Source organism: Eulemur rufifrons, chromosome 15 (assembly GCF_041146395.1).
Source record: "Eulemur rufifrons isolate Redbay chromosome 15, OSU_ERuf_1, whole genome shotgun sequence".
In the NCBI taxonomy this organism is placed as follows: domain Eukaryota; kingdom Metazoa; phylum Chordata; class Mammalia; order Primates; family Lemuridae; genus Eulemur; species Eulemur rufifrons.
In genome coordinates, this window is record NC_090997.1 from 68,021,804 (window position 1) to 68,044,554 (window position 22,751).

At 35.7% G+C, this 22,751-nt stretch overlaps 1 protein-coding gene across 1 annotated transcript in view; it reads right to left on the reverse strand.

Moving 5' to 3' along the window:
- Positions 1-22,175, reverse strand: part of FRK (fyn related Src family tyrosine kinase) — an 83,208-nt gene extending 61,033 nt beyond the window's left edge. Inside the window, exon 1 of the mRNA XM_069487420.1 lies at positions 21,534-22,175. Within this exon, the coding sequence (XP_069343521.1) occupies positions 21,534-21,904 (371 nt within the window). The 5' untranslated portion in view covers positions 21,905-22,175. The remainder of the gene's footprint in view (positions 1-21,533) is intronic.
- Between the last annotated feature and the right edge of the window lie 576 nt (positions 22,176-22,751).

The following is a 22,751-nucleotide window of genomic DNA, read 5'->3' on the forward strand; positions in this document are numbered from 1 at the left end:
AAAAAAAAACCTCAATGAAATACACAGAATATAATAAACTCTGACCTGTCAGTTGTGACCCAGGAAAGGATTTTAAAATTTTATAGACTTGAAAAGACCTGCTGTTGGAATAAGGGCACAGGAAAAGTACACCCTAAAGCCTTAGAATCGGGCCCCCAAGTAGGCCTGAGAAGCAGACTTCTGAAAAGGCAAGTGATAGATTCATTATACAAGAGAGCTTTCCTCCCACTTACTCCCTACTCATCCACTGGATTGCAACGCAGAGGGGTGTGGTAGGAAACCCTTCCTTTGCAGAATAAGTGAGTCTAAGTTGATAACCCTTTCCTTGGTTTACTTTGTTTTTGGTATTATTTGATTAATTTCTACCTCCCCACCATACTTGTAAGCTCAAGAGAGCAGAAACTCTATCTTTTAGCTTATTGTTGCAATTCCCAGAGCCTCGCACAATATCTGATATTAAATAAACTTCAATACTGTGGAATGAATACACGAATGAATGAACAAATAATTATTTGGGGATGTGAGTCTTACAGTTAAAAGTTAAGCTGACCAAATACTTTCAGAAAGTAGGACAAGAATATAGAGAAACCCCTCTGGAGGTTTTGTACAGAGAGCAAAAGAACAAGCCAGGTTTTACTAATGATGAGTAACCTCATAGTCAGGCAGATGATCACAAACCTATTTAGAAGATGACAATAATAGCAATCACAAAAATGATAACACTGGATTCCACTTGTAATTCACAGTGCTGTCACCTAAGGTATGGCACTCATGCTCATGGCAAATCTTAGGGCAGTCAGAGCAGGTGTTTCAAAATCCCCATTTTGTGGAGGAGGGAACTAGAAATGAGAGAAATTGCATGATTTGTCATGCAGATAATAAGCAGGGCCAGTGTGTTGGCAGTAGTGCAAAGCAGTTACATGTGACTTCTCCAAAATTGTGAAGAAAATAGAATGGGAAATATGGACTTGTCCTCAGATCATATTACAACTCACTCTACAGAGTGTGTCAGAAATAACAAATAGTTATTTATGACTTATTAAAAATCAAACTTCAGTTCTAAAATGTGCCTCCAGAACACACTTTTATGAAGTTAAACACTATCTATTTGCTTTTTAGAGGTAGGTTTGGTTGCATAAGGATCAAAATTTGAAAATAGAAAGCAAAAAGAGATTCAAATAAATATTTAAATAAGTGAAACAATCCTACAATCCTAAAATTACGGATGATATTACAAATAATGAATTATGAAGGTTAAAGAAACTCTTTAGACTATCAACAACAAAAAAAATTTGATCCAACATTTCAAAAGTAAAACCAAATTAGCATTTATTCTTTCTATAGAAAATAGTATTACAAAATCATTGTCACATGAAGAGTTAGTCAAAGAATGTACGAAAAAGATTTATAAAAGGAAGTTCATTCTTGCTTATTGTTGTAATATTTGTCATCTGCCAGCTTCTCTAAATAATTTGGAATGATTTATTTTATTCTAGATAAATATTCTCTTTCTTATCAAATTTTGCTACACATCATTCTATATTTCTTTTTTAAAAGAGAAATCTCCCTCTAAATTGTATATGTTATAGGCCCTCTAGGTCCACCTGTGTGCATAATTATTTTTGTAAACAGGAAATATCAACAAGACACAATTTTCCCCTGAGTTTCCATACATATCCTCATAATATATATATTTTTAACTTTTCATTATAGAAATTTTCAAACAGATTCCAAAATGGAGAGAATAGTATAGTATCCACTTTTAGCCAACACATAGCTTCAAGAATTATCATTTTTCTAATCTTATTTCTTGTGGCTTATTTTGAATTGACCTGAATACAAATGGCTTGGTTGGAAAATTGGACTGGAAAAAAGGACTAATAAAATGTCAATGGTTTCATGTTAGTGTTTAAATGTAATATTTTTATAATCAATTAACTTTTAAAGTTAGGTTCTTTGTGTTCTTTTGAAACTAAAAAGATGGATTATAAATGTTTTAAATGCTGAGAAACATTTAAAAGAAAAATATTGAAATACATAAGTGTTTCTGGAGGCTTACTATGAGCTGGAGGAATAATAACAAAAAGATAAGACTTTGCTTGCTTACAAGTTCACATTATAGGTGAAAAAACACACATGCACAATATTATAAACATCGAAAAAGTTCACAAAATATAAGCTACCTAACCATGCCATACATCATTTTGATCTCAAATAATTGGAAAAATATATTTTCAGAGAAATGCATCATAAGGAAATATTTCATAATTGACATATATGATCAATATGTCAATAATACAGACAAAATTTCACATATAATGGCTGATAAGGCAGAGGCTATGAGAAAAAGGACCTATTCAGTGTAATTGCCTGAAATATATAACTATACTTCCACCTTCAAACTACAGTGCTATTTTTAGGAGTTTGGTATGACAAATAAGGAACAAGGATTTTCTGCCTTATCATTTCTTTATGCTGCCTACAGCCTTCATGCCCATTGTATGTAATTAATTGAATTTAAATTTACAGCAAAGGCCAAGTCACTTTAAAATCTCTTGAGAACAAAAATAAGAAGGTTGCAAAATCTGTTATACGTAAATTTTCTAAGCATGCCCTAATGCAAATCTTTCTATTGCTTTTTCAAAACCATACCAGATATTCCTTTTGAATGGATTTTAAAAAAAGAAAAAATTAAACCTAAAAGATACAGAAGGAAAGAATAATGACAACAGTAGAAAATGGTCAAATAAAAAAACAAGCAATAGGAAGAATGCACAAGGACAAAAAATTAACTTTTTTGGAAAGATTAATAAAAGGCATAAGCCTTTAGCAAGATTGTTGAAGAAAAAATGAAAAGCAATTTATCAATATCAGCAATTAAAGAGACCATCAGAGATTCCCACAGACATTAAAATAATAAAGGAATATTGTTAACAACTATCTGCAAATAAATTTGACAAGTTAAATGAGATTGACATGATCCTCGATAAATACATCTTACCCCAAATAACACAAGGAGAAATAGAAAATCTTAATAATCCTACATTTGTTGTATATCTATAATTTGTTAATAAAACCTTCCCACAAAGAAAAGTACACATCCCCAGGGCTTCACAAGTGAATTCCGCCAAAATTTAAGGAAGAAATAATATCAGTCTTACACACAAACTCTTTCAGAAAATATAAGAAGAAAGAATATTTTTCAATTCATTTTATGAGGCCAGAATTATCCTGATACCAAAATCAAAGACATTACAAGAAAAAAAAACTACAAGTGAATATCTCTTATAAGCATTGGTGCAAAAATCCTTAAAATACATTAGTAAATCAAATTCATCAAAAATACATGACAACCAGGTGGAATTCATCCCAAGAAGAATGTTGATTTATATTTGAAAATCAATTGTAATTGACTAATGTTAATGGGCTATAAAGAAAAACTATACAATCGGCTCAGTAGATGCAGAAAAATCTTTTGAAAAAATTCAACATCTATTCATGATTAAAAACAAAAACACAAAGTTAAAATAAAAGAAAACTTACTCAATCTGAAAAAGGGCAACAATAAAAGCTCTTCATTTAACATGGATATCGTTTGGGCATTTGTCCCCTTCAAATCTCATGCTGAAATTTGCTCCCAAAAGTTGGAGGTGGGGCTGAGTGCTCGGAGTGTTTGGGTCAAGGAGAAGAGCCCCCATGAATGTCTTCATGCCCTCCCCGTGGTAATGAGTAGGTTCTTGCTTTATTAGTTCAAGTGAGAGATGGTTGTTTAAAGAGCACGGCACCTCATCCCTCTCTCTTTTGTTCCTTCTCTCACCATGTGACACATCTGCTCTTCCTCTGTCTTCTGCCTTGATTGGAAGCTCCCTGAATCCCTTAGCAGAAGCAGATGCTGATGCCATGCTTCTTGTACAGCCTGCAGAACTGTGAGCCAAATAAACCTCTTTTCTTTATAAATTACCCAGCCTCAGGTATTCCTTTATAGAAATGCAAAACAGACTAAGACAAAAGCACTTGATGGTGAACTAAGAACAAAACAGCAGTTATATACCTTGACAGACACAAAGTCTTCAGTTAGGTACCAGGTGACTTAACTACTTGAGCTATAATTGTGTCACTGCATTCCTGCCCGGGCAACAGAGCAAGGCTCTGTCTCAAATAAATGAATAATAAAAATTAAAAATAAAAATAAAAATGAACTCGGTATGACTCACTACTGTACATGCAGTACCTAAATAGGTGCTCAATAAATATTTATAAAATAAATAACGGAATATTGAACTTAAACCTTAACACTGTACTATCTCACAGAACTTAATCCACTGCATCATAATTCTCTTTGCATTCATTCATTACGTATTTATGAGCACGGCTTTAGGCCCTGGGGATACAGCATTGAACAAAACAGACAAAAATCCATATCCTCGAGAGCTTGTACTCTAGTGGACAAGCAGACAATAAGCAAAATAAAGAAGTAAGATATAGACTGTATGAGACGATGAGAAGAAATTTTAAGAAAATTAATGCAGTGCGAGATGAGTGGTGTCACCATTTAAAATGGGATAGTCAGAGAAGGACTCACAGAGGAGGTGACATTGGAGCAGAGATTGAAGGAGGGGCAGGAGCAACCCCCACAGAATCTAGTAAAGAGCATTTGTGCAGAGGAGAGAGAAGGTGCAAAGTCCCTGAGGAAGGAACATACTGACTGTTCCCAGGAATATGGAGAAGCTGGGTGTGGCAGGAACAGAGTGAGCAAAACAGAGTAGCAGGTCCCACATCCCAACCTTCTGCTCCCTGAAGACAGCACCTGGACTTTCACCTCTCCTTCCAATGATTAGCATGAGATTTAACGTTGCAGGAATCACTACATAAATATTCTGTGTAAATATATTCATGAGTGAATTACTGAGTGTTATGAGTTGAAACATGTCCCCCCACCCAATTCCATATATTGAAGTCCTAACTGCCTGTATCTCAGAATAAAACCTAATTTGGAGTAGAGCCATCTAATCAGTTAGAACGAGATCATACTGGAGTAGGTTGGGCCCCTAATCCAACATGACTGGTGTACTCATAAAAAGCGGTAATTTGGAGACATAGACATGCACACGGGAGGAATGCCACACCAACATAAAGGCAGAGATCAGGTGATGCATCTACAAGCCAAGGGACAACTAAGATTATTAGCAAAACCACCAGAAGCTAGAAAGAGGCATGGAACAGATTCTCCCTTACAGATCCCAGATGGAACCAACAAATTTCTATCAAGCCATTCCATTTGTAGCACTTTGTTACAGCAGCCCTAGCAGACTAATACACTGAATGAGTATTTTCTTTTGACAGAATCCACATGTGTTAAGAAAAAATAATAATATCCAATTTTTAAATGGTCAAAAGATTGAAAATTTATTTGGGAAAAATGTAATTAGTAGAAGAACATACAGAGAAAATTCAAATTTGTTAGTATAGAAAACAATTTTAAAAACAATTACAATTTCCCATTATTAGAAAAAATAATGATGATACTAAGTATTGACAAGGGTTTTGTGAAAATAGGGCCACCCTCTACAGTATCAGTGGAATCCTTTTCAAAGAAATTTGACAATAGGCATTAAAAGCCTTAAACTGTTCATCTTTTTGAGTCAGTAAATCAGATTCTGGAAATCCAACCTAAAAAATCATACAAAACATAAAAAAAAATTTATGTGGAAAGAAATTTATTGCTATGCTATTCAGAACACTATTAAAAAAAGTAGAAAAAACCTAAATGCTAACTACTAAGAGAAGGGTTAAGTTATAATATGTTTGCTGATAGGAATATTATGGAAATTAGAAAAATAATATAAAGACTGGGTAGTAACTTAAAATGCATAGAAGTAACCAGGCAGAATATGTACGCTGATTACTTTCATGTAGAAGATATATGTGTATGAGAACTAAGAAGATATTTTTATATTTGCATAATATATTTGTTATATATGTGTCACTTGGCAATGTTATTAATAGTAATATTAAAAAATATCATCATAACATATGATTAACTGCCAGAAATATATAACATATATATAAATATAACATAACCAAAATAAAAAACAGAAGGCAACTTCACTTCTCCCAGAACCACACATCCAATCAACCTCTCACCATGAAGTGGCACCTCTCTCAACCCTTCCAACTCAGACCATGGAGCCTGCCTCGAACACCACAATATCCTGAGGAAGAAGTAATAACTACAGAATGAGTATAGCAGAAAAATCAAGATTTATGTGGTAGGCTTAATAAACTTGTTTAATAATCAGCATTCAAAGAGAAATCTTTAATAAACATGAGGTGTACTGATGAATGTGCATAATCAACTGGGCATTGTTATTACACTCCATGTTTAAACACATTACAATGTTAATTAATGTTGGTTAATATTAGAAGTTCTGTTAATTACAATGAAAATGTCAAGTAGCATTACGGCAAACACATATTCATTTATATTTCATGGCTGTGTTTAATTTCTTGGGGGAGGGTGAAATATCTTTGAGATTCAGGGGGTAATTTTATGTGATGATACCACAGAATTGATTCACATTATTTTTCTATGTTTAGAGCTCTTTTAGGCATGTATGTATTGCATTAAATCATTAAAAAATTTCTCTAAAGACAAAATAAGAGAAAAACAAATATGATCAAGGATTTGAAATGCCCAGGACTGAAATCTAGATACCTATTTATTAACAACACAGCCTTTTGTTGTTGTTGTTAGAAAAACTACAGACTATTTTCTTTAATGCTCAGATTTTCCTTTCTTACACTCAGCATCCTTGAGCAAGAAAGACTGTGTTCTCAAGACTGTACTGTGGAACATAGGTAGTCACTTATTAACAAGAATCAGTTTGAAATGCCAGACAGAGATGAAATATCAGCACAAGCTAATTAAAAGGCCACATTTCAATTCAAAAGTATAAGTGAGAATAATAATCATTCCCACAATATCCATAGACTTTAAAACTATTTATGTTATGTTAATCAACATTCTTAGGATGATATGATATGTTAAGCAATATTCTTAGGATGAATATACATATATACATGGACCAAGAAAGATGTTTTTCCTTGAATATCAAAATAAATTATTTAGGGATAATTTGACCTAACCCTGCAAATCAGTGGTTCAGGATAGAGCGAAGTATTACATCTATGAGGCCATCTACAAAATTCTTCAGCTTTGAAATTCTATTTGAGCCAGTTTTTTATTTCTTACAAATTTATTGAGCAATAAAATTCAAATTCTATGTTCTAAACAAAATTTTATAACATGAATTTTCAAGTAGACCTATCCTTTTCTCCCCTAAAAAAGAAAGCTAAGGAGAGAGAAATGAGGAATGAAATCAGAGAGGTAACGGCAGAAATGGGAGATTACTAGGGCCTTGTAAGTCACTGCAAGGAGACTCAGGAGTTAACTCCAAGTGAGACAGAAGGTGCTGGGGAATTTTGAACAGAGAAGTAATTTTAATTTTTTGACATTTTAATGGGGCCACTCTGCCTGCTGTGTTGCACACAGACTGCATTTAGGGAAAGACCTACCTCAGGGAGGCCAGTTAGGAGACTGTCACACTAAGCCACATTGAAAGATCAGGACAGGTTGGACCAGACGGGAGCAAGGGCTGTTAGAGATGGTTGATTTGTAGATATACACTGAAGGAAGAGGCAAAACAATGTGCTGACTGACTGGAAGTGAAGCATAAAAGGAAAATGGGAGTCAGGATGATTCCAAAATATTTGGCCTGTGCAGCTGGAGGGATGCTTGCTATTGACAGAGCTGGGGAAGTCTTTGTAGGACCAGGTCAGGGAGGAATGTAGGAGCTCAGTTTTGGAGTTATTGGAAATGTCTGGAATTTGGAAACTTTCATTTGATTATGGTGATGTCAAGTAGATCACTGAGTACGCATGCCTCAAATTGAACAAGATGACCAAGAAAGTGAGAGCAGATAGAAAAGAAGACCAAGTTAGAGCTCTGGGGCACTCTGACATCTAGTAGTCAGAGAGAGGAGAAGGAACAACAAAAAATATCTCAGCCAGTGGTGTAGGAGGAAACCAGAGGAGTGGCTGTCCTGGAGATCAATAAAGAAAGTATATTAACGATGATGGAGTGATCAAGTGTGTTAGATAATATGGATAACGGCTACCTGAGGCTGAGAAGGGTAGAGGAGAGGGGGGATGAAGAAAGGTTGGTTAATGGGTACAAACATAAGAGTTAGATAGAAGGAATAAGGTCTACTGTTCAATAGCACAGTCAGGTGACTATAGTTAACACTGATTTATTGTGTATTTTGAAATAGCTAGAAGTGAGGATTTGGAATGTTGCCAACACATATAAATGATAAATGTTTGAGATAATAGATATCTTAATTACCCTGATTTGATCATTACTTATTGTATGTATGTATCAAAATATCACATGTACCTCATAAATATGTATAATTATTATGTATCAATAAAAAAATAATGTTGATGATGACAGGAACTGACCAACAGGTTTGCAGTTTGGAAATGTGGTGTTTCCTTGGTGACCTTTGATAAGAGCAGCTTCCTGGAATATTAGGAGGGAAAGTCTGACAACTCGAAATAAGTGACCGAGGCAAAGATCTCAATCAATGGAGGTTTATTAAGCCAAAGTTTGAGGATGCACCGAGGAAAAACACAAGCCACAGATACATCTGTGACTGTCTTCTCCAAGGAGGGATTTAGGAATTCAGTATTTAAGGGAAGAGGACACACAGAAAGAAAAAGGAGGAGGGGGGTGGGTAGTGAAGCAAATGGTTACATTTTTAAGAGGCACAGGAAATCTACATTTTACATAAGATGAATATTTGAAGAAATATTTGAGAAAATGGGAGTAAAGGAAGAATCAATTATGCAGATGTCTCTGGGTGGGTGGAGGGATGATTGACCTCTTCTAGTCTCTGTTCTGTACCTGGGAAGGTAAGCTTGGAATCAACATTATCAATATGGAATTGAACAGACTTTAGTTTTAGGAGCTAGACTTAGACTACAGACCTAAAGGTACAACTGGTATCTCCTTGCTTATGGGAGGCCAGCAAAAAAATTTCCTTATAAATGATCTGTGGGGGCAGTGCTTCCTAGATACCAGAGGGCTTTTACCTTTTCTAGGGCATCTGGCTAATGGAAAGGGATTTTGCATGACTCAGCCTTGAGCTTGACCTTACCTTTTGCATAAGGAGTTGAGGGTGTTGGGGGGGGGGGGTCCTGAGATTTTCATTTTTCTTCACAAGTCTAATTGCAGTGAGTTCAAGAGAGAATTAAATCAGCAAACTCCAGATTATGAGAAACTCTATAGGCAAAGAAAATAAATTGCAAGGAAACTAACATAGAAGGAGAATCCATATTAAAAGAGATTTTAAAAAACAAATCAACCAATTGTAATGAATGAATTTTGTTTGGATTCACAACCAACCACAAAATAAATTCACAAAAATTTGGATTCAAATAAACAAGCCATAAAAAAACAAACCATAAGATCATGGCAAGTTTCACACTGACTGGATACTTGGTGTTTTATTTTTTAGGAGTGATTATTATGTTGTAATTATGGTTGCTAGTTTGTTAAGAGTATTTCATGTGTTTTAAAGATGCACACAAAAGAATTTACAGACAGAATTATACGATGTCTAGGATTTGCTTCAAAATAACGTAGTGGCTGGTGGAGGTAGGGGTGGGAAGAAGAAAGTAAGGATGAGACAACACTGACATGTGTTGATATACCTTGGAATCGGGTGATGGTACCTGGGGGGTACCTGTTTTCTATACTTTTGTAAGTGTTTGAAATTTTCCATAATAAAAAAAAAAATTGAGAGGAAGAGAGAAGAAAGAAATAGGACCCTGAGTACAGCAACTTTTTCAAAGAGTTTTGCCGTACAGCAGAGGAGATTCATGTGCAGTAGTCAGAGGGGAAGTGGACTCAAGACTTATTTTTGAGAGTTAAGAATATTGATTTTATTTGTTTCCTACTGCTTGGCCTTCCAATAAGAAATTAGTTCTGAAAAATAATTTAATTCTTTACTAACCAGAATTTAAATTATAATGGTGAACTTAAAAGAGGTCAGTTTTTATAAGAAATCAATACCCATATATCCAATTTCAGTTGAACCCACAGAATACTTAAGTACCATGCACATGATAAACTTGCTAACATTCTTATTATTTTCCAATATAACCACAACCATTACTCACTCTTTCTCATCCTTCAAAAACATACTTTCAGAAACACTTTATCTAATAACATTGATTGAAAATTCTGTTTATAAGTTATAATCTGCTAATATAATTGACTAACAAAATACTAGTGCATGACAACTAGTAAATTTGGATTAAATGTTAACAAATGCCTGAATCAAGAAAAGGAAGAAGCAAGGAAAATTGTCTTATAATTCTTGTAGCTACTCCTTAAAATCAAACTTTCAACTCATTGGCCTCTTAGTAGAGTCATTATTAAATGTTTTCCTTAATCCCCACTGTACTGACTTTTTTTTCCAACATTGGTGGCAACGCTAACAGGTACAGAGTTTTTGTATTGCAACAACCACGCACAAACAAATAGTGAGCAGGTGAATGTCTGTTTCTATGGTTTCTATTTACAGTAGAGAATAACATTCACAGAGATTGTTTGACACTTGCTACTTTCCTTTATAATTTCTTCTCCTCCCTTATTCTTATCCTTATTCTCCTCCATCTTGTCCTAATTCTATTTTCTTTCTCTTCATCTGACTTTCTTTCTCATAGAATCACCACTACCTCTAGGGTCCACTGAAAATTACTTAATTTCAGTTTTCCATTCCAGGATAAGTGTCTGGGGAGAAAAGGAAAAGGTATTGGGAGAGCTATCTGCTCTTTTTTGAATAAGTTTGAGCAAATACTTTGTTTCTAAAAATAGATCAGCAACTTAAGAAGAAACAACAAAGTTTTCTTCTTTGCTTGGACAAAGCCTCTTTCCAGGACAAATCCTTCAGTAATAAGGATAGTTTGCTCCCCTCTTTCATCAGTGGCTGAGATCCATTAGGTAAGATAAGCTCCAGGAATGCAGTGAGCCAATTACCTGGGTTGCCCTCAGCGAATATACTTACTTTCTGCTGGATCAAACTAAAGCATTCATTATTTATACTCACATCCTTAGAGTGGTACAAAATTAGAGCAACCGAAAGTGGCTAAAATATGTCAAATGGATAACTAAAAGTATAGATTTAAAAAATAAGTCGGGGCTGGGCGCGGTGGCTCACGCCTGTAATCCTAGCACTCTGGGAGGCAGAGGCGGGAGGATTGCTCGAGGTCAGGAGTTCGAGATCAGCCTGAGCAAGAGCGAGACTCCGTCTCTACTAAAAATAGAAAGAAATGATTTGGACAGCTAAAAATATATATAGAAAAAATTAGCCGGGCATGGCGGCACATGCCTGTAGTCCCAGCTACTCAGGAGGCTGAGGCAGTAGGATTGCTTGAGCCCAGGAGTTTGAGGTTGCTGTGAGTGAGGCTGACGCCACGGCACTCTAGCCCGGGCAACAGAGTGAGACTCTGTCTAAAAAAAATAAAAAATAAAAAATAAGTCGGGTCATTTTTCCCATGAAACCCCCTAGCCCGGGCAACAGAGCGAGACTCTAAAAAAAAAAAAAAAAAAAAAAAAAAATATAAGTCGGGGTCATTTTTCCCATGAAACCCCCTGTACAAAAATAAATCACTCAGTGTGCTCAATGATCTGTCAATGTGCAACAATGCAGTTAGAAATGCTAATACAAAATATATTTATTTATTTATTTATTTCATCATATTATGGGAGTACAAATGTTTAGGTTACGTATATTGCCCTTGTCCTCCCCCCAATAAAATGTGGTATATGTATACCATGGAGTACTATTCAGCCTCAAAATACTTTTTGAAATATCTTATCTTCCCAGAGCTATTGAGCGAAGATTCCCGGGAGATGTTCTTCCTTTGCGTTTGAGGAAAATTAGCATCTGTGAAGTTACTTTCAAAGTCAAACAAGTTGATAATATTTCTTTGAAAAGAAGAAATAGTGTTTTGTTCATTAAGTAAGTGAAATAACTTTACAACATAAATATCGTCCATTTAACTGTAAATGTGCAGAGAGGTTAGATGAATTAAATGAGCTCTATCCTAGAAGTCAACATTGTAACAGCGCAGAAGCTTATATATGCCTCCAATCTATATTCAATTATTTGTTCCTTTAACTCCTCAAAAAACAATTTCATATTCTACATGTGAACATGCCAGCAGAATAAAAGTTGATTTTATTATTTATATTATTAACATAGTATTTCTTTGACTATTAAATCAACATATAACGTATATTAAGCTTTGCCCTAATGGAGAATGTCAGGCATACCCAAATGTATCAGTGCTTTCTTTGTGAGACTTTATGAATCACTCAGAGCCAAGTAAAGCTATTAACTTACTCTAATTCCCTACAGAAGCCTTTTGTTTTACCACCTTGCCCATACAGCCAATTTTCTATTAGCAAATGTAAAAGATTTTTTATATCACTATTAACTTGCTTTAACTCAATTCATTTTTAGGTCCCTGAAGTCTCTTACTTGGTTCCACTGTCTATGCAATAGGTATGTGTATTTTTGCAGGTTGTTTTATTTTTACATTGTGAAAGATAAGCAACACCAAAATGTAATAGATAATTCGTATGATATAAAGAAGCTAGAATGAGGGAAGAAAAGGGCTTAATTCACTTTCAGTGTCAATGATTAGCATTTTATTTTCTTCGCTATGGACCCAACAGTAAAGCATGAGTTGAAAAGTTGCATCTAGTGATAGTCTCCTTAGTGTAAATGCTTACATAACACAAATGCAAAAGCTCTAGGGATGGGTTTTTAGATTAGTTAAAATAATATAAGCATAGAATCATGAGAACTTCCCTCTGTGACAATATTTGTCTGACTTATTTCCATACTTGGCGCAGCATCCTTACCTAATCTTTCCTCAACTAATTCATGCTATTATCGGTCTGCTCATCAGTCCCTTTTCTTATTCTCTTTAGTTTCTCACACACTCTCCCTTCATTTGCTTTCTGTAAACATTAGCTTATCTTTTTTTAGTTTTGTTTATGGGATCATCTGTTTATTCCTTATATCTCCTTTTCTCATGTTTATTAAAAACCCATCCACCTTTTTAATCCACATTTTAAACTATTTTGTCTCCTTCCTTTTGTCTCTATTGTTTTCTCCATACCTTGTACTTATCCTTTAATACACCTGGGTCTCACTCAGGGTTGAAGGCCCTCCTGAGGGCATTTTCCTGTTTTGTTCTGCAGATCAGGAGATGACAGGAATGCATCCTACACATGTACACAAACACACAAATGAGGAGAAAGGGCAGGGAGCTTGGGTCAACTTCCTCAGCAGAAAGAGATGTGCCCAGTTGCAAATGAAAAGGCATGTAAGCCATGAAAGCAAACTGGGAACCAGATGAGAGAGTGGTGAGAGTAGATTTCTGTCCAACATTCATTAATTATGATTCTATCAAACAACCTGTCATGATTGGCTTAGAATTAGTTTACCAACCAAGCTCAGAAAGACAATTAAAATAATGTATTCTTTAGTCAGTATATAGATTAAGACATAAAATCCTTTCTTCTTTATATTTAGGTTTATAAAATAATGATAATTATTTTAATTATCTGATCATTATTTATATATTAGAGTAGATTAAAATAAGACCCCTACAAAACTCAACATATGTTCTATAGAATGGGATTTTAAAATGATTTTAAAAAAGAGTGAGAGGAGGAAGAAAATATGACAGACTTAAAGTCAAATAGAGTTATTATGAATAAGCATTTAACTGGGCTCTAAGCTTCCCAGTAGCTAAGAATAAAGAAAATTGTGATGTGTAATAAATTCTTAATACCTGTTGTAAGCACACAAATCAATTTTTCTCAAGAGAAATAAACCTTAAACTTTTGCCCATACTAATTTTAGAACTAATTTTAGAAAGTTCTTATACTTTTTTAACATAATTCCTTTTAGAGTATCATAAAACCTATAACCTCTTATCCTGAAAACATCATACAACTTTCATATACATTTTCAGAGGATTCATGAACTGTCTCAAGCCTAAGGACTCTTGTCACTAGAATGGAGGTGGGGAAGGTCTTAAAAGTCATAGACAGAAATTGCAAAATCCACCTATTTTTATCTTTCTTATTTATGTTAGGAGAATAATATTAAAGGATAATTTATCAAAAATAATTTTTGAGGAAGGTAGACTCAGGGATACACTCAATTACAACATCTATATTTGACCTCATGGCCAGCATACTTGCTATACTTTATTTTTCATGGCATAAGTGTCTTCTAATAATTTTTTTAAATGGTCTACAGAAGTATAGAAACTACAATACTCAGATGAGTAAACCAAATAGCAATCCATTTATTACTTTAAATTTATTAAAATATACCTTACCTTTTTTAATATTTTACTAACATACAAGACCAAATAATATATTATTTGGTTTTCTTTATTTGTGGACTTTATAAAAATAGAATCATATTACATGTAGTCTCTTGAAACTTTTTTCCATGCAACATTATGCTTCCAAATTTCATCTATGTTGTTGCATATCACTCAACTCATTATTTTTACTAGTTTATAATATTTCATAGAATAAACCATAAATGATCCCTCTCACATTAATGGAAATTTGGATTGATTCTAGTCTTTTGCTATTAGAAATTTAGTCGCTATGAACATTTTCTGGGAAAAAAGTTTTACTCTGCAGATGGAGGCAGGGGAGGAATTTGTAGGCCCATTTTTGTAATAGTCTAAGTCTTGGGCTAGCTGGTTAAATGGATGTTCATTAATCATTATGCTTTAAAATTTACCTGAAAGTTACACATATTCTTTTGTATTTATCAAAGATATTGTTAAAAGATGAAAAGTTTTAAAAATTGATAAACTAGAAAATTTTGTATAACTAAAATTTTGGAAAATGGACATCCATGCTTTAAAAGATAGAAATTTTGTTAAGCACCAAAATTTCCAAAAGGGAAAAATTATATGTTGGTTTTCCTTGGTCTCACTAATTGTCATGTAAGTATTTTGCTTTCTATCACTTAATCAGGACCTACTAAATCCATAGCATGACTTTTCATTTCCCTAAATTACTGCTTTCCTAAGTTAGACTTTTGATAAGAAGTAGCACAGAGTTCAAAGTGACTCAGCATCAAAACCAGTATCTGCCTGTTTTACCATAAACTATTGCATAACACAAATATAAGTTATTAAATTACTTTTATATTGTTTTTATCTGAAACATCACTGTAATCACTGTATTATAATTGCCTGAGGCTAAACAGAGGAATACTCCACAACCGTTGCATGAGAAGAATACCAGGGCTTACCTAACCCACTCCCCATCTGTCTCCTACGAAAGTGCAAAGGGACCATGTATTGCTTATGTATATAAAAGATTCCTTGAACAGGTGGATCTAAGTGTATTCTTTTTAGTTTATAAAATAGTTCTACTAGTATACCATAGACATAACATATTAAAAATGTAGATACAAGGTATATAATTAAATATCAAAGTATTTTTAAGGAACTGTTAATCCGACTCAGTATTTCCAAGTTCTGACCTTGATACCTTCCTAATCTACTATCCTATATATGTACTGTGAAATTTCCTCTACAGGCACACTTCTTTATTTTTTTATTTATTTATTTTTTTGAGACAGAGTCTCGCTCTGTTGCCTGGGCAAGTGATGTGGCGTCAGCCTAGCTCACAGCAACCTCAAACTTCTGGGCTCAAGAAATCCTCCTGCCTCGGCCTCCCAAGTAGCTGGGACTACAGGTGTGTGCCACGATGTCCAGCTAATTTTTTTTTTTTTTCTATTTTTAGTGGAGATGGGGACTTGCTCTTGCTCAGGCTAGTCTTGAATTCCTGAGCTCAAGCTATTCTCCCGCCTCAAGTGCTAGGATTACAGGTGTGAGCCACCACGCCTGGCCCATACTTCTTTAAAAGTTACATATATTTGCTGCCTCTACTTTGAGCCCTAGGACTAAGCTTACTCTTCCCACAACATGACCCCAAAATGTGAGAGTATAACACCCAAGAAAGAAACTCCGATAAATTTTTCTTATAATTTTGGGAAGACGAAATTGATGGAGCTAAAGATGAACCCTCACCTTATTCCAAATGCCAAATATCCAACCCACCAGACGATACTGAATACCTATCAACTTAGATGCCTTTGAGAGGGTGAAACGTTTTGTAAATCCCAACCAGACAAAGTCCTTTAGAACCCTGCAGACTCTGCTCAGAAATGGACGCATCTGGGTTCCAACTGTCTCTTGCTTTTGTTTTCCCTCATTCTCAGAATGGACCTAAGTCCCATATGTGAATCCAAATCCCTACCACACAATCCTTTTCTATGGCTAAACCCAGCCTAAACCTCCCAGAGCAGAGTCCCAGCCAGAGCAGCCAATTCCCTTTTATGACTCTCTCTCTCCACTGCATGCCATCACCCATCACTACTTTATGAAACTGCTTCTTAGTGTCACCAGTAATCCTCCAGCAAACCTAATGGTCTTCCCCTCTTCCTCATTACCTTCACCTTTCTGTAGACTTTGACCCAAAACCTCCTTTTTGACATTCTATCTTCTTGCTTTGAAAAACATGCTCTTTGTTTTTCTTCTCATTTCATGAATTCTTCTTCATTGTTTCCTTCAGTGGTTCTTCCTCTATGTATTAGTTAGGTTTTGCTTCATAACAACTATTTAGTTAGCTCATAAATCTAAAGGTCAACAATTTGGGATGGGCTCCACTGATGTTAGCTGGGCCTGGTCATGAGCAGCTAGTGAGTCAGCTGGGACCTGTAGGGCATTTCTTGACACAGTTTCTCATCCTCCTGGAGGTTGAGTTGGGTTTTTTCATGGTAGTTGCAGAACTCCAAGAGCAGTAAAAAAAAAAAAAAAGAAAGCCTCAATGTGCAAGCACTTTTCAAGTCTCTGCTTTTGTCACATTAGCTACTATCCCATCAGCCAAAGCAAGTCACTTGGCAAAGCCAAGAGTGAGTGTGGGAGGAGACTACCCAAGGGTGTGGACGCAAGGAGCCACAGATAGGACAATTACTGCAATTTACACATCACACTTACCTAAACTGTCGATATTTCTAAAGATTTGATCTTTGCCCCCACTCCTGTTTCTTAGGCTCTTGCTCTAAGGTTCTTATAATCCTTGTGACGTCTACAACACTCAATGGTTCTTACATTACTGTGACCTCTAAAACACCTCTGTGTGAATGACTTCAAAGTCCATTTTTACAGAATAGACTTGTCTCTTTGCCTTGATTTTTGTGTCTCTAAATTTCTCCTGGACATTTTCATTGAGAGGTCCTACCAGGACTTCAAATTCAACATGAACTAAAATTAATGTATTATTTTCTGCTCTGCTTCAACCATTCCTCCCCCAGTAAAAATTATTATATGAAATATGTTTTTCTTAATGTTTCACCTGGTCCCATATGACATATTTTTTATTACAGTCTCTTTCTTTTCTATGTCGAATTTATAGTTTCACCTCTACTATTTACCAAATAAGAATAATCAAATTTATTTAAATTTTAGTTTCAATTTTCTTACCCTGAAAATAGTGACAAGAAAACTTGCTGTGCAGAGCTATTACAGGAATTAAATTAGTTTTGTATGCTTAGCACATTGAAGAAAGATACTCAAAAAGACTTAGGAGGAATTCTTTTTGAGTCTTCATTCATGAGATTGTTCATATCTCTGTATTTCTCTTTTTTAACAGTGCTACAAATCGAAATTAAGTTCTTATAATCTCATACCAAAAAACTTTGGAGCAACTTCCCTACTCTTCCCTGGTTTATCTCTTCTCTAATCCATTCCCGCATCATCATGGTCTTCCCACATCAGACCTCCATGCTGCAACCCAACATTCAAATGCTTTCCAACAAAAAGCAGACACAACAAAGTCATTAAAAGTTTAACTTTAAAATTAACAAATACTTTTCATATTTTGAAATTATTAAATACATAGCAGTTAGATTTTTACAAAATAATGTACACTTTTAAGTACATGTAATTGAGGTTTCTTGAACGCGGCCTTATTTGATTGCAGCTACATTAATGGGGCCTTTTAACATGAAAAGGTTCCCCATCCCTGTCTTACAGCATTTATCAGCGTCTGTCTATGCTAACTGAGAAAGTGAAAATCAGTGCCGACATCAAGGACCTGACCTGGCATTTGTGGCTAAGCCTTGGTGTCCTCTGTTGAACATAAACAATCTCACAGAACATCAACATCAGACAAGGCCACACTGTGACCATGATAGATCAAGACAAAAATGAGATCACTCCATAATCATGTCTGAAAGCCCACAAAAACAGGAACGTTATCCAACCTCAAAAATGATCACACATTCACCCATCTTGGCTCACCTGAGTGATTGATGTTTCTTGAACAATTACACCTTTAGTCTTGAACTAGTCTTCCCTCTTTCTCTATAAGATTTATTAAAAATACCCAATTAAACATAAAATACCACACTTCCTGATAACATCCCATCCAAAGCAATGCTCTGCTTTCTTAAACTTTCCCCCAAGTCACACCCCAAAATCTAATAATGAGGCCTTTCTAACACCCTCTTACTGAGGTCCTGTACTCTTATCCATGCTGTGTGGTCTCCTTTCCTGCAGTGAGTAATAAACCACTACAGATATGTTCCTGGTGCACTTTCGCTGAAGGGCATTATCATAACATTCTTGATTTATTACTCTTGTCTCCTGAGATTATAAATTCTCTGGAGATCACTGTCTTATTAATTTTTGTGTCTCCCACTATACAAAAAAAAGTGCCTTTAATAGAGTAAATATACACAAAAAGTTTGTTGAATAGATATCTGACTCCCATAGAAATTATTTTCTTCAATGATAAGAAATGTTGAAAAGACACTGGAGAAAGAGTGTTCTGAATCCTGCTTCACAAAAGTGCAACTGGCACTCCCTGGAAATGATTCCCTGGTAGTGACTTTGCAGGCAGCACAATGCTGGGGCTTGCGGGATGGTGTCTTGGTATGTCATAATTAATTAATATTCAGAAATGGCAAAAAGATATATGTGAGATTAGGATAGCATTACAGTAACCTTAAATCTATCAACCATACTGACCCTTCAGAGGAACCTTGTGGGATTTTCCTGATTCATCCAAATCATGTTGCCAATGTGGTATGCAACATTTTGTTAATGAAAATACTTATTTTTGATGTATTATTCTAAATGTCTTTCAAATTAGATACCTAGTATAAAGTTCAAAAGTTCCTATTAATTGCATTTCTTGAATTACATTTTCATTTTACCCTTAAAAAAGCACAGAAATCATTTTTAAAAATTTCTAATTTAATATTTAGTCTTAATTTAAAGGCACTATGAAATATAGGTAAAAAAAGAAGTCATAAATAAAACATTAAAGAATCTGACATACAAATTGACATCCAATTTTTAAATAGAAAAACATTCAACTAAAAATCTTCATAGAAAAAAATGACATTGTGACAGACAGATATTACACAAGGGATAGTGTATTATAGTATCTGAATTTAGCCAAATAAACAATAAGGTGGGTAATAGAGATCACATGATCTACATTTGCATCTATGCATTTTAGCAAAATTCTTCTGTTACATTAATCTTCAAGGAAACAGCCACATAAACTAATACTAAAGTTGCAGGCTTTGGGAAAATAGCTGTAAGAACCCCTGAAATACCATTAAAGTTAAAATTAATCTGCATAACTACCTTCTTTCAAGAAACTGGCCTAATCCTTTCAGTGCTAAGAAGTGCTAAGAATCCACATTAAAAATGGGAGTCAGAGAACGTTGCAAAGAAATTAGTAGTTAATTAGCAAGAAAACTAGTAAAAAGAAGATATAATTATATTTGATAATATTTCAGAATGTAACACTGAAAAGCTATTAATATTCAGTAAAGAGTCAAACTTTCAGCACATATAAGCTGAAAAATATTTCATATACATAATAATTAGAAATTATGTGTGTTGAACATAAAAACTGAAATTACAAGTCTGGCCCCACAACATTAATTTTGTAAATTAGGTTTTGGTTTGCCGTCCATTTAAAGCTCTATCTAGTAATTGCTCTACTTTGACTATAACCATGGTATAATTTAATATGTATATATGTGATTTTTCAATGTCATTTCAATGAGATTTACAATCTGTTCCTGGCTTGATATTCATTCTACATTACAAAGAATATTTGAATCGATCTATGACCCCTAAGTATTTTCTCCCAAGACGTGGATTAGAGCAACTAATTTCTGGGAGGCTGGAAATTATGTTTTAATGACTGCGAGTCGAACCAAAAATTAAGGCATGACAATTCATTGAGAAAAAAATACAAAATGGCTTATGCTTTTAATGTAGATTTTCATGGTAGGTAAAAAAAGCAACTCAGAGAGGAACAGTTGAAGAAAAGAGGGAGCTGTCAGCTGCTCTTTAAAAGACCCCAGATCTGCAGATAAGCAATCATTCGTTTACCAACCAGTGCTTATTATGCATAGACATCACACTAAGCTCCAGAGTAGCAATGGCTCCCCTTGCCACCCCCCTGATCCACAGCTTGTACTCTTGCAGAAAATAAATTAGCAATAATGACAAAGGATGCTAAAGGCTCTAAGCAGAAACACTGAATATAGTCTAGAAAGTCTTGGAGGGAGGAGCAAACAAGGTGAGACCTGAACGATGAGTCAGAGTTGATCAAGAAAAGAAGAGAAAGGAGAGGGTTGCAGGCAGAGAGAACAGCCTATCTGAAGACCAACCCATAGGTGAAGGAGATGATTGAACTATTAAAGACTGAAAGATGCTCAGTGTGCAGCACAACTGATATAGGGAAAGAATATTGTGAGTTCAGACTACATTGAGAGTATACAAACTATGATTCATTTAGACAGAAGTGAACGAGGAGCTGCCAACTAAATAAAACATCATATTTATTAACCCTTATTATGTGTCATATTCTTTACAGTGCACACTTTCTGCAGAGTCTCATTTATGTCATATAACGATCGTATGAGATGGGTGTCATGTCATTCCTGTTTTACAGATGAGAAACTGAGGCAGAAGAGTCAAATAATTTGTTCAAGGTCACATAGCTAAGTTATGACAGAGCCAGATTCAAATCCAGATCATCTGAGCCTATAATCTGTGTCCTCCAGCGTGTCCCAGGCTAGGTCAAACAGGGCAACCAGCATTATAATATTACCATTGAAGACATTTCAGCAACAATCACCTGCCAGTTTCACTCTCATACAGCAGGGAGGTATGTTTCAATTAGCGGGTTCTTGCCGGTACTTCCTCATACTTTCTAGGCAGATTTTTGAAAATTAGGAAAGTGTAGTGAGGTAGGAAGGAAAACTCATTACCCAGCCCCCAGAGAGTTGAGAAACGAAATGTGGGTTTGTACTACTCACGGTTCTGCCTGTAAGCTCCTGTCCTCAGCCACATAGTTGGAAGGAATATAGCCCTGTAGTTGCTGGCTGGAGCCATCTCCCCTTTTCTCCAAGTGTCTGGCAAACCACCAGCCCTCGTGGGAAGTGTCCAGGACTTGCAGTTTGTCGCCAGCACGGAAGCTCAGGTCCTCTGCGGTCCGAGCCTGGTAATCAAATAGAGCCACAAAGTAGTGGCTGGTGCTTCTCTCAGGCTCCTGCCTCTGTGACCGGGGAGTGACAGGGGAGCAACGGGCCCCTGGATTAGCAATCACCACTGGCTTGTCTGCCTCCTGGGACAAGCAGGGCAGACAGGGCTCCAGGTAAGCCCAGATCCTCAGCCAGACGTTGCCCATGGTGCCTTGGTGGGGAGAAGAGGAACGAGGCTTCTTCCTCTCCCCCGAGTCTCTGCAAATCCACTTTTTCTTCCTCCACCAGGCAACGCTGAAATCAGCGCAAACTCGCCATACTTTGGAGAGTGTGCAAAGTCCTGTTTTCAGAACAGTCTAGCAAGCCCTACCTGGAGAGACTCGCTGGTTTGCTTTCTGTGTCCGCAGCTGCTGCCCCAGAGCAAAACCAAGTGGGAGCTTGGCAGCTGCTCAATGGGAAGATATCTTTTCTTCTTGTCTGCCGAACAATCCCACAACAAAAATAAAATAAAACGAAGAGGGTTTTATTTAGACAGACATTGGAGAACAAAAAGGTGCCATCTTGCTTTTTGTCCCAAGAAAAAGTTAAGAAGAGAAAGGTACTAACCCCAGGTAAAATCTCCACACCTTGCCTTTGCCAGCACCTATCTCCCTGCTTCAAGTCTGTTCCTGTCGTTAGAACAGTCCCGATGGCTCTTTCCTTTTTGCTAATGAATAACCAACCAGCCGAGGCTATTGCCTTTAACATCCTGAGCTACGTACAGACTATAATAATTTCTCCTTACTTCCTGGTTTCTTTTTGTCTATGATCTAAATAGGATTCCTGTCCTCTTTACCCCTCCCTTCTCCCACACCCAAAGTAGTCCAACCCCTTATCAGGGAGCCAAAGGGTTAAAGCAGCTGCCAAAATCCATATCCCTTACATTTCACTGTGGAGAAACAGGCTACCCAGGTAGCTTTTTTTTCTTGCTATGTTCTTAACACAAAAATTCAGAGCAGAGATTTATTTTCCTTCACAAATATGAGTAGAATTGTTTTGCCACCACTAGGGGAA